At 37.7% G+C, this 15,814-nt stretch overlaps 1 protein-coding gene across 2 annotated transcripts in view; it reads left to right on the top strand.

Annotated features, from left to right (window-relative positions):
- Positions 1 to 15,814, top strand: part of FRY (FRY microtubule binding protein) — a gene marked incomplete at both ends in the record, with an annotated part of 167,064 nt that overhangs the window by 55,348 nt on the left and 95,902 nt on the right. For both annotated transcript variants that reach the window (XM_080614000.1, XM_080614001.1), the window contains 11 exons: positions 121 to 260; positions 1,252 to 1,342; positions 1,730 to 1,809; positions 1,929 to 2,009; positions 3,711 to 3,879; positions 6,452 to 6,544; positions 6,629 to 6,727; positions 9,190 to 9,291; positions 13,986 to 14,089; positions 14,583 to 14,691; positions 15,617 to 15,703. In XM_080614000.1, the coding sequence (XP_080470126.1) occupies positions 121 to 260; positions 1,252 to 1,342; positions 1,730 to 1,809; positions 1,929 to 2,009; positions 3,711 to 3,879; positions 6,452 to 6,544; positions 6,629 to 6,727; positions 9,190 to 9,291; positions 13,986 to 14,089; positions 14,583 to 14,691; positions 15,617 to 15,703 (1,155 nt within the window). The remainder of the gene's footprint in view (positions 1 to 120; positions 261 to 1,251; positions 1,343 to 1,729; positions 1,810 to 1,928; positions 2,010 to 3,710; positions 3,880 to 6,451; positions 6,545 to 6,628; positions 6,728 to 9,189; positions 9,292 to 13,985; positions 14,090 to 14,582; positions 14,692 to 15,616; positions 15,704 to 15,814) is intronic.

The raw sequence follows: 15,814 nt of genomic DNA, 5'->3' as shown, positions 1-15,814 counted from the left end.
TCAAAAATGAGATGAAAACAATAAGGAACATGTCTAACCATTGAATTAGTACATGTTTTAAGGAGGAGGAGGAGGAGGGGAGACTTGAACATCAGCTGATTTGTTGTATTTTTCCCATAGGTTATAAGCTCAATGAGCTCACTTTCAGAATATTGTCTGCCTTCTATCTTGCGCACTTTGTTTGATTGGTATAAAAGACAGAATGGTATAGAAGATGAGTCTCATGAGTACAGACCAAGAACAAGCACTAAATCTAAAAGGTACAATTTTGACTGTGCATGCACACGTTGTTGACACATTCTGACATAAAATGTATTATATTTAACCCTTCAGCTTTTGTTGAGGTTACAGTTGCTTGAAAGTTATCATGTTTCATTTCTTGTTCCTGGAACTCTTCTCTCGGCTTCTAAATGGACCGAGTAAGTGAAATCACTAAAGCTCTTAATGTTTATAAGAATTGTACTGAATTTACACAAGCAAAAATCTCACTGAAATCAGTGGTGACTGCTTCAAGCAGGCTGTGGAACTGTCCATTTAACATTTGATTTTACAAAATGTATTGTCTATTTCATGTTATCTTCTCAGTACACTTTGAAACTGTAATCAGGTGATCCAAATGGAGGGTTTTTGTGTTTGCTAAAGCTACTCCCCTCAGACATTTATGCCTCTGTGGTGTTCTGCACAAGGAATGCATTTGAACGTTTGACAAGTGATGCTAAAGTTATAAAAAAAAAATACTGGAACAGTTTTAAAAAGAGTACATAGTTTGGTTGTGAGTTCTCCATTGGGGCTTTTAAAGCATTTCTCAAAATCCATCACAAGTCTAAATATGTATTTGATGGCACAAAATAATTTATGTTTGTCTCCAAAGTGTAATTGAGAACTGTCTGACTGGTGCCATCAGCAAGAAAAATGACATGAAATCCGCTTGTTAAAATATAGAATCCAAAATTTTCCTTGTCCTTTTTTTGTTTTTTTTCTTGAAAAAGTTTTGTGTTGATCATAAACCAGAAAGAAGAGGGAGGAAATGGAGAGTGACATTTAAACACCTAAAGGAAGGTGAAAGTAACAAGTTTAGGATTAGTCTGTTTATCTCAGATTTTAAGAGCATATAATTTCTGAAATACAGGACTGCAGTTTAAAAAGTAGAACACAATCTCCTGTCATCTGCATTTGTATAATTGAAGAAAGCATATAATATGAATTATTGCATATCTCCTAAATATTGTGTTTCTTGGTTTAATTTTGCAGTGATGAACAGCAGAGGGACTATTTAATGGAGAGAAGAGATCTGGCTATTGATTTTATTTTTTCTTTAGTATTAATAGAAGTTTTGAAACAGGTATGGAGTTCTTAAACTATCCATTAACTAATAAATAATGGAAATTACCAATAAAATTGGATTTTAGGATTCTTCTTTCTATTTCCATCCTTAAGAGTCTAATAAAAACATGAGATGCATCCTGCATGCTTGTTCATTGCTGTCTTTCTTGCACATGTGTGATACATAGTATTCTGTGTTCATACAGACTCCACTCTGCCAAGTCTTTGGAGCTAAAGTATTTCTTTTTAAATGGCTGGCTTATCTGAACCATTTTGTGAGCTATATGCTGTTTCTGCTGTCACCATATTTCTGTATGGAAGGTACCCATGAGTAATACTAGCACTAAGGTATGCAGGTAGAAGTGTAATATATGTGTACTCATTATGTTTTATTTTGTGTTTTCAGATTCCACTTCATCCTGTAATAGAGAGTTTGGTAAATGATGTTATTAACTTGGCTTTCAAGCACTTTAAATACAAAGAAGGGTAAGGCTCTTTCTCATACAAAAAAATCTATGAAAAAAGATTACTGTCTTAATTTTCTAATAGCAATGGTTTAAACAGCATGCTTTCTCAACCAAGAATTCTTTCTTGTCTCTCACTAGGTACCTTGGTCCTAACACTGGAAATATGCATATTGTTGCAGATTTGTATGCAGAAGTAATAGGTGTTCTAGCGCAAGCAAAGTAAGCAAAATTGAATATCATATTTCCCCCATAAATCTGAGAAATTCTACTTGCTTAGTGTGTGAATATTTGGATTTTCTTACTTTCTTAAAAGACAGTGTAGGAATAGATAATTTCAGCTCCTTGGCCCTCTATTCATCTAGGTGTTCTAGAGCATTGAACTCTAGGGAACCATGGGCTTTCTGTATCTACTTTGGTAATACTGAATAAATTCAACTTGACTACAGCACCATTATTTTTCTTATCTCAGCAATGACGTCTGTGGAAATCCCAATGGGCTGAATAGAGCTATTTTGATTATTTTTTTCCATATGCTATTTTTTATCTAGCTGGGCAAACCTAAAAATGACTGTCCTCCAACGCTACATTTTTAGATATCTCTGCAGTTATTTCAGTCAAGAACTTAATGCATCTGCTTTTGAATCCTTCATCCCGCACTTCTTAGAGGAGATGACATAAAACAGTTCGTAGAATCACTGAATGGTTGGAAGGGACCTTAAAGCTCATCTAGTTCCAAGCTCCTGCCTTCCACTAGACCAGCTTGCTCAAAGTCCCATCCTACCTGGCCTTGTTTGTGGTTTGGGTTATAGTTTTGAATCTGGAAGCAGATTCAAAAGCTCATGTACGCAATATGACATCTTCTAATATACATACACCACAAACTAAGCAGAGGGTGAAATTAACTGTCTCAACATGGTGATCTCTGTCTCCTGACTTCTTGATGTTGTTGAGAGTAAGTCTGCTCTATAAAACCGATCAGTTTAGCTTGATGTAGCCAAAACATTTTTTGTTCCTGAAATCATATAACTTTCACAGACTTCAGCTAAGGCCTTACTTGGGCTTCTAAATTGGCTGGGTTAAAGGGAAGAGGGGAAGTGACATCTGGATCAAGCTGACTGTCAAAGGCAAAATATAACTTCTCTATAAATACTGCTTTTTTTCTTCAGTTCTGAAGAGCCTTGCTAAGATGTTAACTACCACTAAAGGGCTTCTTCCTGCCAACTTGTTTCTTTCAACTCTGTTGTGTTTTCTGTCAGAAGCAATAACGAAAGATTGTTACATACTACACCTGCCCGTGAAAATGGCATTCTTTTCATTTCATCTCAAGAAGGATGAGTGATCTTCCTTTATGTTATTTTTATGGACAGTCTCAAAAGACACCTCCAATAGATTTTTGGACAGATCAAAAATGATCACAGACTCTCCCATCCCAATTTGTAGTTAATGCTTAAGTGTTACTTTAATGGCTATTAGGAAAAAAAAGGAGTGAAGGGAGGAACAGCCTTTTCATGAAAAAGAGTATTTTCATGGTTATCATTCATGCATTTCTTTAGAAAACATTGCATGTACTTACAAGAAAACTGTCTTTCATCTTGGATTTTTGAAAAAAAAAAAAAAAAAAAGGGAGGGAATTGTTCTAATGATATTGTTACCTCTTATGTAAAAGAGGGGTGTGGTAAAAAACAATTTGAAATGTTATCTAAAGGGACTAAGATCAGGATGTATATTTCATGTTCTTTTCTGAGTTTATTAGACATGAAACAAAGATAAACAAAAATAAATCTGTTCACATACTGACCGAAATGGTATTTTACAACCAAAATTGAATTTTCTGTGGGTTTATTCCCATTTATATACCTTACAATGCATTTCAAATACTAATGTGTACTTTTTTTGTAACTAACCAATGTGAATTCATAGATTTCCTGCAGTGAAGAAGAAATTTATGGCAGAGTTAAAAGAGTTACGGCATAAAGAACAAAGCCCATATGTAGTTCAAAGTATTATCAGTCTTATAATGGGAATGAAATTCTTTCGCATTAAGATGTATCCTGTGGAGGACTTTGAAGCTTCTCTTCAGTTTATGCAGGTAAAATTCTTACGAATATAACTGTGATTCCCAGACCTTTTAGAAAGGGCTTTCACTTCATCTTTCCTGTAATACTCCAGGAGATTTTCCATGTGTCATTCCCACATAAATGTATGTGCAGCTACTTTCCGCTTGTTCTGAAGCTCTGCACCCCAGTCTCCAATATCTGGAGTGTATCATTGCATAACAACATTTCATCAGTTGTGTACCCTACAGTTGTATAGTATCAGTTGTATAGTCCCTACATCCTGTCCTCCAACAAGAAGTGTTTTTGTTCTGTAGACCCCAGAACTTCCACCCTGCCAGTCCACAGCAGTTCCTTGCTCTGTGTCCCTGTCTAGCCATCTCTCCCTAGCTGCTCATGCCTCTGAAGTGAAGCTTCCACCATTGACATAGATGTTAGAGGGGAGAGGAACTTTTGATGGAGAAAAACACAGAAGAAGAGGCAAAGAACTGAGGCAAAAGCTGGACAGAATTTCCCTTGGATGTATTGTTGCCTTCCACCATACCTTCACCCGACTTCCTGCAGGGTTCATTCTGTATCCGTCCAGTTTGAGAGCCACTAGTACACATCATATTGACTACCATGAATGCTTTAAATTAATAGATGACATAATTTTGTAAAAGGAAAGAAAATATTTCATGTTTCAACATTTTAAAAGTCCACATTCATGCTGGTAATGTACAATGGCTTCTATTCTTGTCAGTAGGTCTATTTTGCTTAACTATTTTTATTCTATTGTTTTTTCTTGGGATTACTGTCATGACTACATGGTTTGTAGCCACTCATCCAGTAAAATACATGTTTTGCATACACGTCCATGTAAAGATCAGCTTATTGATGGTATCAATGGAGTAAAAAAATCAATGTTAGATGCCCACAAGTAAGAATTTGAAATTAGAATACAAATACACAGGCATACAGACACACAAAGCCATTTCTCTAAGCCCTGAATAGGAAGCACAATCTATTTCATTTTTGCAATGTGTTTTAAACCATATTTAACAGCATACACTTGAAATATGTTTAACAACACTGAAACAGCTAGTTTTTCTTCTTAACTTACACTTCATTATATGAACATATTTTAGTATGTATTGACAATAATGTAAGTTATTTAGAGTTGGCAAGATATCAAAGTAATATGTGTTCAGTGCGCAACTAGTATGAGTGAGTGACTTTGTGGCACACCTTTATGGCACAGCACTGTTGAGACCCAGTGTTCACTGCTATTAAAATCAGTGGTAAGATCCCCACATAGTAGTACTCAAAATTTGGGATGCAGATGATTTCTATCTTAGAATCATAGAATAGTTAGGGTTGGCAAGGACCTTAAGATCATCTAGTTCCAACCCCCCTGCCATGGGCAAGGACACCTCACACTAGTCATCTTCCCTGACTAGAGTATCTCTTCACAAAATTAATTCTTACAAGTGCAACAATGCATCATAAGGTGCAACTGTGTATGTAGGAAAACCAGGTTTGCTCAGTTTGGTGAAATAGTTTGATTCCTTGTGTGATTCGGCTGTATCTACATACAGTGCTTCAGCTATAAGCTGTGTCACACTAGCTCTGCTCTAGTAGAGAGAGGCACTTCCAAAGGGTGAACTAATTTCAGGAGCCAGCTCCGAAAAACTGTATCTTCCACCACAAAGTGCAGAAGCAGCTATGCTATGCCTCTGCACGGTAGTCTCAGCTGTGAAGCCTAAATGGCTAGAGTAACTGAAGACATGTGATGCAGAATCTTAATTTCAGCAAGGAAAAATTGCACATGGTCTAAAGTGTAAACTGCTCTGCATACATGTGCAGGAAAAAAGGTCAGTGGGGATCTTACTTGTAAAGTCAGTGGCTATTTGGGCCCTGGACCCAGAGAGGAAGAAATAACTGGAGCAACATGATTTGTCATCCTTAGAGTTGTTCAGAAACACTCAAGTGGGTGGATGCTTATCTCCCCTCCCTCACTTCCTGAGCAGCACAGCTGTGTGGATAGTAGTTTGCTGCATGTTTAGAACAAAAGTACATTCTTACTTTCTCTCTCAATCCCCAGTTGTAGGTGGTGCAGGTTTGTGCCACAGATCTCTTCCCTCACATAGCGCAGTTCTATATAGACCCTTAATTTGAAACAGATCTTAGCAGTGAAATTTGTCCCATAATATTTATAGTAAGATTGTTACCTTCCTTGAGTATCTCACCAGAGAAGTACATTCCTTTTATGGCCTATCAGAGCATTGTGTAAAGCAGCCCATGTGGGCTATTGCTCCTGCTCGTGGAGGTATACACAGGGAACACATGAAATCAGCCCCAAGTCCTACTCCCTTGCTATCCCCAAAACACCACTGGGCACAGCTGGAGTCAGTGAAGAGTTTCTGGATTATCCTGGTTAGAATAACATATTCTTGATCTTTACTTATGTCCAGCTTTGTGCTTGCTGCAAAATTCGCATTTAGAAGTTAATAGACAAATGTTTTCTGTGGGATTTGCATGATAAAAATAGTCACTGACGATGTGCATTCAGCAAACATTTAGAGGTCTGTATTCCAGCTGACATGAAATTTATGTTTTTTGTTTTAGGAATGTGCACATTATTTCCTTGAAGTTAAAGACAAAGATATCAAGCATGCACTGGCAGGACTGTTTGTTGAAATTCTTGTCCCCGTAGCTGCTGTGAGTTTATTTGCATAATTCCTTTAAATTAGGTAAAGCAGCTTTTAAAAAATAGTGTTTTACTAATATGAACTTTTCTTTCAGGCTGTTAAAAATGAAGTGAATGTCCCCTGCCTGAGGAACTTTGTTGAAAGCCTGTATGATACAACACTTGAACTTTCCTCACGAAAGAAGCACTCCTTGGTTAGTAACCCCAAGAAGCAGAGGCTGAAATTCTTTGTCAGAAATATCTCTCAGCAAGACCCTTGGGAGATTGCAAAACTTTTTTCTGCATTCAGCTTTATAACCAATACGTTGCTCTTTGCAGAGAAGATTATTGTGTTTGCAGAAAATAACCGTATTTATTTTATTCAGAATATGATCTAAATTAGGCTGACTCAAACAGATGTTTTCAGCTTCTTGTTCTGTGATTATTAAATGGTTAGGGTTTCTCATCCTTGTTATGTGTAAACATTAGGAGGAGAAGAGAAAGAGTAGAGTTCATTTCTTGTCAAGCGAGAACAAATGAGGCATGTGGGAACAGCTCCTTCACGGGGCTTAAATAATACATTGTAGGAACAAAAAAATGTATAACTCATGCCCTTTTAAATCTGTAACTTGGCTACTGTGCAGCTCCCTGTTTCATTTTTTTCTTGTGAGATGAACAGTGGCTCTGCAGTGTATTTCTGGAAGCATGAGTTGATCTGAATTAAATGAGGGTCTGAGTCAGTTTGATGCTGGCCGCCTTAAGCAGTCTGTCTCTCCAACTGGGTCAGCACACATCAGCAGTGTGGTGTTAGATAATTCGTTTTGAAGTCTTGGACCTTTTAAGTAAAGAAAGTTGTCGTTTGTCCTTTCTCATTCTATGGGAAAGTCAAAAACAATTCCCTGTTCCCAGTGCTCCCAGCAAATGCTGATCACTAGTGCTAGTGAATCTGCTGGGAGGACTGCAGGAGTGGGCTTGACCTCTCTGCCACCGTTACACCAGTCCCAGGGGAGAGTCAGAGCATCCTGATCCAGTTTGAGCTAGTGGGAGTTTTGGGGTGGATTTCTGGTTTCCACACTCCACTTGCGTCTGTGTGGCTCTATTCCTCTGCCTAGTTAATAAAACATTGTTGAAATTGCAGCAGGGTAGGAGCTTTGCTGTACAGTTTTAACACTAAATAGAACTTCCCCAAGCTGATGGCTGTACTTGCCAAAGTCAATACTACATGCTTGAGAAAGGATTGCACAGCTGTGGCTTTGCATTTGATTGCTTGTCTACACATACCACACTGGAAGCTACATAGTTAAAAGTGGCAAAATAGAACAGATTCTTGTGAGGGTGTGATTAGAAATACAAATATTGTGAGGAGGAGGAGGAGGGGAAAGGCAAACAGTTGACAGAAATAACTACAGTGCATATTTCCAGGCTTCCAGGAAGAAAGCACACTCTTTAGAGTTTGAGAAGGACCTTCCTTTCCAAGATTAGTGATGTGTGAATTGGGGCATTCACTGTACAGGCAGGATGGGGGCATTCATTGTGCCTCATTTTCTATCTAAAACTCATTGAGGTTCTCTTTGTAGTAAATGGAGATAATTAGGAATCTCCAGGAGGTGGTTTGTATCTTTCTTCCTACAGCTCTTTTTTGGATGGGTTGTAACACTCCTGGGATGTTACTAAACTCTGTGATCCTGTCAAGTACTCAACTATTATAGTCAGAATGTGATAAGAAAGTCCTCCATGAGAAGGCTTCAGTTATCTTCTCCCATATGTATTTTGGACAAGAAGATTATAAAAAATAAAAAATTAATTTACATTACCTCAGTCTAACCTAGCTATAGCAAATTTATGTTATATATTACTGAAACGGAAGTTGTGGTTTATGGTGTATTTAAACTTTTGAGCTGTGACTGAAGTTAGAATTTTCGGGTTAATTTTGAGAATCGTTGGTCTCTAAGATGAAGTTACCTTATTTTTTACTAATAACTTTGAAGCCCTGATTGGGTATGTTAACGTGACAATTGAAACCAAAAGGTCTTGCTGCAATAGCAGTCGGTTTCAAAATTAATAGGTGCATTTTAGCTTCTTTTTTAGTGTGACATTTCCAAGATGTGTCAAAGTGAACATTAACAAAGAGACCAGGTTCCATTACTTGAACTTAACATGATCTACCTTTCTTTTTCATTTCGCAAGATGTAACTACCAGCAGATCCAAGAACTGCCTGTAGTTTAAGACAATTCTTTCAGATGTTTGATGTGTCTTTCATTAAATATTGTGACTGCAGATTTTGAAGAGTTATAGGCATCTGAGCATTCACAAGTCCAATCTCTGTCGGTCCTGTTGTTATTATGACAAAGTTTAGTTATTTCCATGCTATCATTTCTCAGTTAACTGACAGAACTTAGCCCTGTGAGTCTGAAAAATTGTGGCCCATCTTTGGATTATTATACAGCTATGAAAAGGCATTTGGTTGTTTTTAGTTCATCCATAAAACATATCTGTAACAACTTTAGAGAAAGTTCTTTTTCAGATTGTACTACTTAACGATGTGTTTGTGTTGGCTAACATGTATTCTACAAAATAGAGGAGTTAGTGTCTTAAGTTTACTGTAGCTCTATTAATTGACTTTTATGTTGTGTAGACATGCAAATAATATGGTATCAACATCCATTTTCTGTTTAGGCTTTGTACCCTTTGGTAACGTGCTTGCTTTGTGTCAGTCAGAAGCAGTTCTTTTTAAACAGATGGCATATTTTCCTCAACAACTGCCTCTCAAATCTCAAGGTTAGTATCTTCTGGTTTTAATGCTGTATTAAAACTTCAGTATGCACTATTGATATGTTGCAAATCCGTTTTAGGTAAATGTGCTGGATTGTTGCTATTACCTGATTCCATACATAATTTTATTCTCAACAGTACAAATTTTTTAGGTATGCAGATTTTTTCAATAACAAAAATGTATTCTTATGCCTAGTTTGAATTTCTGCTGTTTCTTTAACTCAAGCCAAGTCTGAGTCAAACATCTGTGAAACAGGAAAGATTGTTGATAAAAGTTACTGGCTTGAGTGACATACCAATACTGACCCAATATTAACTTGCTTTTTTTCATAACGGCATTTGCAAACAAAGCACTTGTTATTGCTTTATCAGACTGGAACTAGTTGCAGGACACTGATTACATTGCCTCTGTCTTAATGGAAGAATTTGTATTGCTTCTCTTCGTATCTGGCCTACTGTTAGAATATATATCTTTGAAATATTCATAGTCTGTCCAAAGTTTTCTTTCCAGCTGTACCTGAATTACTTTTTCTGAAGATGCTTAGAACCCTTTTTGCAAAGAAATCCAGAAAATAAGCATTCATATTGCAACTAATTTTATGGGGGTTTATGAGATTACACAAGCTTTAGAAAAGGTGTCGACGGTTGTAAAGTCTCTGAGGATCCAGCTAAGAATATAGTTTTTTTCTGAAAATTAGGGAGATCCCAACAAATTATTTGAAACCATTAAAGAAAACTAAGTTTCTTCTGCCTTACCAATTGAAAATCAAATTCACCTTGCCATTTATAATTCATTGATTTATACTTTGATTAATAGGGCTTATAGTGGCACATTCAATCTTTAGTTTGGGGAGAAGGTAAGGTAGCTGAATATGTGGCTAAATTAGGAATGTGGTTAGTTACACCTTCTCAAAACAGAGGAAGATAAATTCTCCCATTAGAAGGATAATTGTCCACACCAGGACAGTACATGTGACTCCACGATATTGTGTGGGCTCCCATGAACCCCATAATGGATCAGGCTTCTCAAGAATCATATTTCTGATTTTAATATAAAGTGGCAAATCTCTGATCTTATGGAAACAAACTTATCTCTTGAGTTAATAAAGAAGACTCCTGCTAGGACATGGAAATATTTGAACTTGACCAAATCCTGTCCCAAAGTAATTTAATACTTTCCTGTTGAAAGCAATGTAAAAGTAATTATCCATGTTTTGAAATTGATCATTTATCATTAACTCAACTTTATTTATAAAAAACTATTCAAGCCAGGAATTCCCTATAGGAAAGAGTGAAAGCACCATGTTTCATTTAGAGGCAGTTTTTTTCAGCAACAGTTCTTTGTTTCCAAACCACACGGGACAAGGAGAAAGATCCAGTACTATTTGAGCTGTGGGTGCAGAACTTACTATACTAAGAATGCGTCAAACAATGTCTTGGGCATGAATATATGCCCAAATGGCATGGGTACCAACAAAATATCCTTTCAGCCTAAATAGGCCAGACCTAGTGCCATGTTATTGGAAAACAGAAATGGAAGAATTAAAGAAAATGAGCCTCACTCCTGGCAATCCAGTTGTTCCTGTGCCAGTCACAAAGGAGGTGGATGCATTGAAAAAGACATTTCTAGAAGAGCAACAACAACAGATAAAACCCAGCAGCACTTACCAATCAAGAAACAGAGCAGATCTTGGCAGAGCTCTGTTGCCAACTGCTCCCATGTTCAAAAGGCCCACATCAGCTTTGACAAATTCTTTTTCACCAACAGTGAGTTGGGCACTGCCTGGAGTGGTAAAGGAATCACATCCAGTGCCAATACCTTCTGTTGGGAAAGTGAAGATGTTGGATATATTAGGCCAAATACTCCTTGTCCTAATAGGATTACTGGCTGGGTTTTTCTTGTAGGCAAAAATCCTTAAAATACTCAAGAGGCTCTAATGTTCGTGGACTTCTCGGAGTTTTCCAAAGGGAGACATGCTCTGTGCTTTCCAAACTACTGATCACACAGTCACTATGCGCTTGCACAGATCTTGCACATAGACATGCACATAATTTCATAGAATCATAGAATCATAGAATAGTTGGGGTTGGAAAGGACCTTAAGATCATCTAGTTCCAACGCCCCTGCCATGGGCAGGGACACCTCACACTAAACCATGTCACCCAAGGCTTCGTCCAACCTGGCCTTGAACACCGCCAAGGATGGAGCATTCACAACCTCCCTGGGCAACCCATTCCAGTGCCTCACCACCCTCTCAGTGAAGAATTTCTTCCTTAAATCCAATCTAAACTTCCCCTGTTTAAGTTTTAACCCATTACCCCTTGTCCTGTCACTACAGTCCCTGATGAATAGTCCCTCCCCAGCATCCTTGTAGGCCCCCTTCAGATACTGGAAGGCTGCTATGAGGTCTTCACGCAGCCTTCTCTTCTCCAGGCTGAACAGCCCCAACTTTCTCAGCCTATCTTCATACGGGAGGTGCTCCAGTCCCCTGATCATCCTCATGGCCCTCCTCTGGACTTGTTCCAACAGTTCCATGTCCTTTTTATGTTGAGGACACCAGAACTGCACACAATACTCCAAGTGAGGTCTCACGAGAGCAGAGTAGAGGGGCAGGATCACCTCCTTCGACCTGCTGGTCACGCTCCTTTTGATGCAGCCCAGGATACGGTTGGCTTTATGGGCTGTGAGCGCACACTGAAGCCGGCTCATGTTCATTTTCTCCTCGACCAACACCCCCAAGTCCTTCTCTGCAGGGCTGCTCTGAATCTCTTCTCTTCCCAACCTGTAGCTGTGCCTGGGATTGCTCCGACCCAGGTGTAGGACCTTGCACTTGCCATGGTTGAACTTCATCAGGTTGGCATCAGCCCACCTTACAAGTGTGTCAAGGTCCCTCTGGATGACATCCCTTCCCTCTGGCATATCAACCGAACCACACAGCTTGGTGTCATCAGCAAACTTGCTGAGGGCGCACTCAATCCCACTGTCCGTGTCACTGACAAGGATGTTGAACAAGACCGGTCCCAACACCGATCCCTGAGGGACACCGCTCGTTATTGATCTCCAGCTGGACACCGAGCCATTGACCACAACTCTTTGCGTGCGGCCATCCAGCCAGTTCTTTATCCCTGGATGTTTCTCAGGCTTTTTTATCATCTTCCTCTTAATCCTGCTTCTGCTCTGCAGCTTGCTGTTTCTGATTGAAAACTGGCCTGCTATATTTAGAAATCTCCAACAATAGCTGTCTCAGCCCTTTTCTCCTCCATCTCAACTGCGCTTGCAGCTGAACTATTATATTGCTGGAATATTTGGACTTCTGCTTATAGGAGTGACTTCCTCCTCTGCCACACAAGCTCTCTTTAACCTTGACCCAATTAGCCACAGTGTCTGCTGTTTTCTTGATAGCTTTGGGGTAAGAATAAACTTTGATAAGCCTGTTGAAGAAATGGAACTCTTAGGACCGAAATTTAGAAAGACTGACATGATGATACCTGATGAAAAATAGATTGAAAGTAAACAGGTAATTAAACAAATTTATTGTAACAAATGTTATTTTAAAATCCTGCAAAGATTAATCGGTCATGTAAACTTTGGCATTCCTTTTACTACTTATTCTAATCATGTGCTACAACCATTGTATGCTGCTTTAATAAATGAAAAAAATTAAATTTTCTGTTTCTTGTAAAGCTTTATTGTATAAAATAATTATAATATTGTATAAGATATAAATATTTATTGTATAAAATAAGTATAATTATATTGAAATAAAATATATTGTCAAGAAATTAAATGGAAACTGGAACCCAAGAACAGTGTTCCTATTCGTAAGCTTGTGACAGATGGCATGTTGGAAGTTGGAGCCGTATCCCGTATCATCAGCAGATTTTCTTCCTTCCGTTTTGCAGGACCTAGACCAAAACATATTCAAGAATTATTGATGCTATTGGTTGCAGTTTCTTTGGTCAAACCATGGTCTTTGATCTGTGACTCTGTGATTTGTCTGCAGATGAAAATTCAGCTCTTTGTCATGAAGATTTGCACTGTGGGCCGGGCAAATCTTATCTCAGGTCAAAGTGTGCTGAACTTCTTCAAAGTTTAACCCAGTGAATGGCCCAACATGCAGGAGACCATCTGAATGGACTGCGTGTACTTGCACCCTACTCAGAAAGCCCTTAAAACTGCCACAGAAAACTGCATATGACCAAAGAGACCCAAAGACAATCTTGTACTCTTTCAAAAGTTTCCAAAAATAAACTGCAATCCAGACAGATAATCCAATTCATTACAGCTGATCCCAGATGCCATATTAATTAAGGCAGCCTATTTATTTATCTGCTGTTTTCTTCACACCAGGTCTCCACCACAGGGAAATTGCTTTCTGAATTGACAGAATCAACCGAAGATGCGGTTTTGGTTTTAGAGTCAAATTGAAGTGGTTTTCAAATAAAGATTTTAAATTGTAGCCTGTATCAAATTTAACTAACTTGGTAGTTGGGGTTACTGACAAGTTAAGTAATAGCAGGAGAGGTAAGTCAGATGCATAAGCATTCCTGCAGCTACAGGAGTAGCGTACTGGGCAGCTGTGAGGCTGTGTCATTTTGTAGTGTCATTATGAAAACTCTGCACGTTGACATTCATTAAGTGGAGAACTTCCTTTCTCATTTGTACATGAAGTTTATTCTTATGTTACATATTTCTCTAGAATAAGGACCCCAAAATGGCTCGAGTTGCACTGGAATCTCTGTACAGACTACTGTGGGTTTACATGATCAGAATTAAATGTGAAAGCAACACAGCTACCCAAAGGTAAGATGATGTATTTGTAATAATAATGAAGCCTTGTAAAGTGGATGTTGCCAATGAAGAAGTTGTATAGTTCTCCTGAATTCCTTTGACCTGCACCTATTCCTTTTGTGAAACAAAAAATTGAACTGTATACAAGAAATTATTCACTTTTGTGGCACTGTCAGTTACTCTCTCACCTATTAAAATTACTGTATAAGGTGTTTCTTCTTCTGTAAGAACTAAAAATCACTCTTTGCCTTTTAAAAGTTAGAAATACTTTTGAAGTGCCATGTCATTGACTGATCTATTGCTTCTTGTAACGTAGTCATGAAATGAAATAATTACATTGAATTTGTAACTAAGGATCAGAGCAAGATATCCCATTACATTTTCATTTCAAAGGAAGTACATTCTAGTCTTTCTAAGTGGAGTAGGATATCCAGCATATGTTTCATGTTTAGCGAAGGTCTGCAAGGTCCAGAAATGTCTGATGCTTTTTTTCCTTATTTTACAGTCGACTTATTACTATTGTCACAACGCTTTTCCCAAAAGGGTCCCGTGGTGTTGTGCCAAGAGATATGCCTCTGAACATCTTTGTAAAGATAATACAGTTTATTGCACAGGTATGGGAGAACCATCCATATGTCTTTGCAATTCATGAATAACTTGTTTTGCAAATAACAAATTAACAAACAAGTAAACTTCTATTGTCTGATGTTTTCGCCACCCCATTGTCAGTATCTTTCAACTAGGCAATGAGAAAATTATCGAATGAGCTGGGGCAGACTTCTTTTGAACAGCTGATTTTGATTAACTTCATTCCATTGAAAATGGATAAAAAAAAATGCTTTCGCTTCAACCCAAATGTATTTTTTGAGTTTTTTAAATTGTCAGCAAGTCAGAAAATACATTTGTTGATAGTCTCTGACTGTCAATAAAGTTCAAAATAATAAGCTATATTTTGTTCTGATACTGAATCATTCCTACTATACAATGAGTTGTAGTGCTCTTAAAGCAGAGGAAAACCAAGTTCAGCATGTACTTGACACATTCAGTTTTGATCAGTTCAAATGGGATTTGCTAAAATAAACTAACCTTCAGTGCTGGCAGTTTCATCTCTTTTATTGCTTAAATTCAGAAAACATTCCCATTGAGCAAAACACTTAAGCACATACTTAAAGTCTCTGAATAGGAATGAATTAAACATGCTTAAAATATTCCTTGAACTGTGCCATCTGTGAACAAGATCCTTTTATGTAAAATACTATGTTAGTACCATAATTACCACAGTTTAAATGAAATAATTAAAAGCTTTATTTCCAAAATGGATCATCTTCTATTTCCATGCCATAAATCCTTGAATTTGTCAGCATACAGCAGTGTTGGAAGCTTAGATCTGATAATATGTTCTGTGTACTTCTGAAAATCTGTTTTTCAATAAATTTAAATAAATCCTGATTAAACTGGTTTTCACCGTTTTGTTACCTAAAAGCGAATAAGTAGCAGAAGTGAGCAGCATAATGATGTTCGTTGTTTTCACTGTTTTAGGAACGGTTAGATTTTGCAATGAAAGAAATTATCTTTGATTTCCTTTGTGTTGGAAAACCAGCAAAAGCTTTCAGTCTCAACCCTGAGGTATGATGTGCATCTGCATTTTTTAGTATATATTAGTATACAGTATATAATATATGTTAGTATGTATTGTATTGTGCTACATTTCCTTTCTGGTTAATTCTACTTTCACCA

This window comes from Psittacula echo (genome assembly GCF_963264785.1).
Source record: "Psittacula echo genome assembly, chromosome: 3".
Lineage (NCBI taxonomy): Eukaryota > Metazoa > Chordata > Aves > Psittaciformes > Psittacidae > Psittacula > Psittacula echo.
The sequence above is the reverse complement of the archived record's forward strand: the minus strand, read 5'-3'. Positions and strand labels throughout refer to the sequence as shown.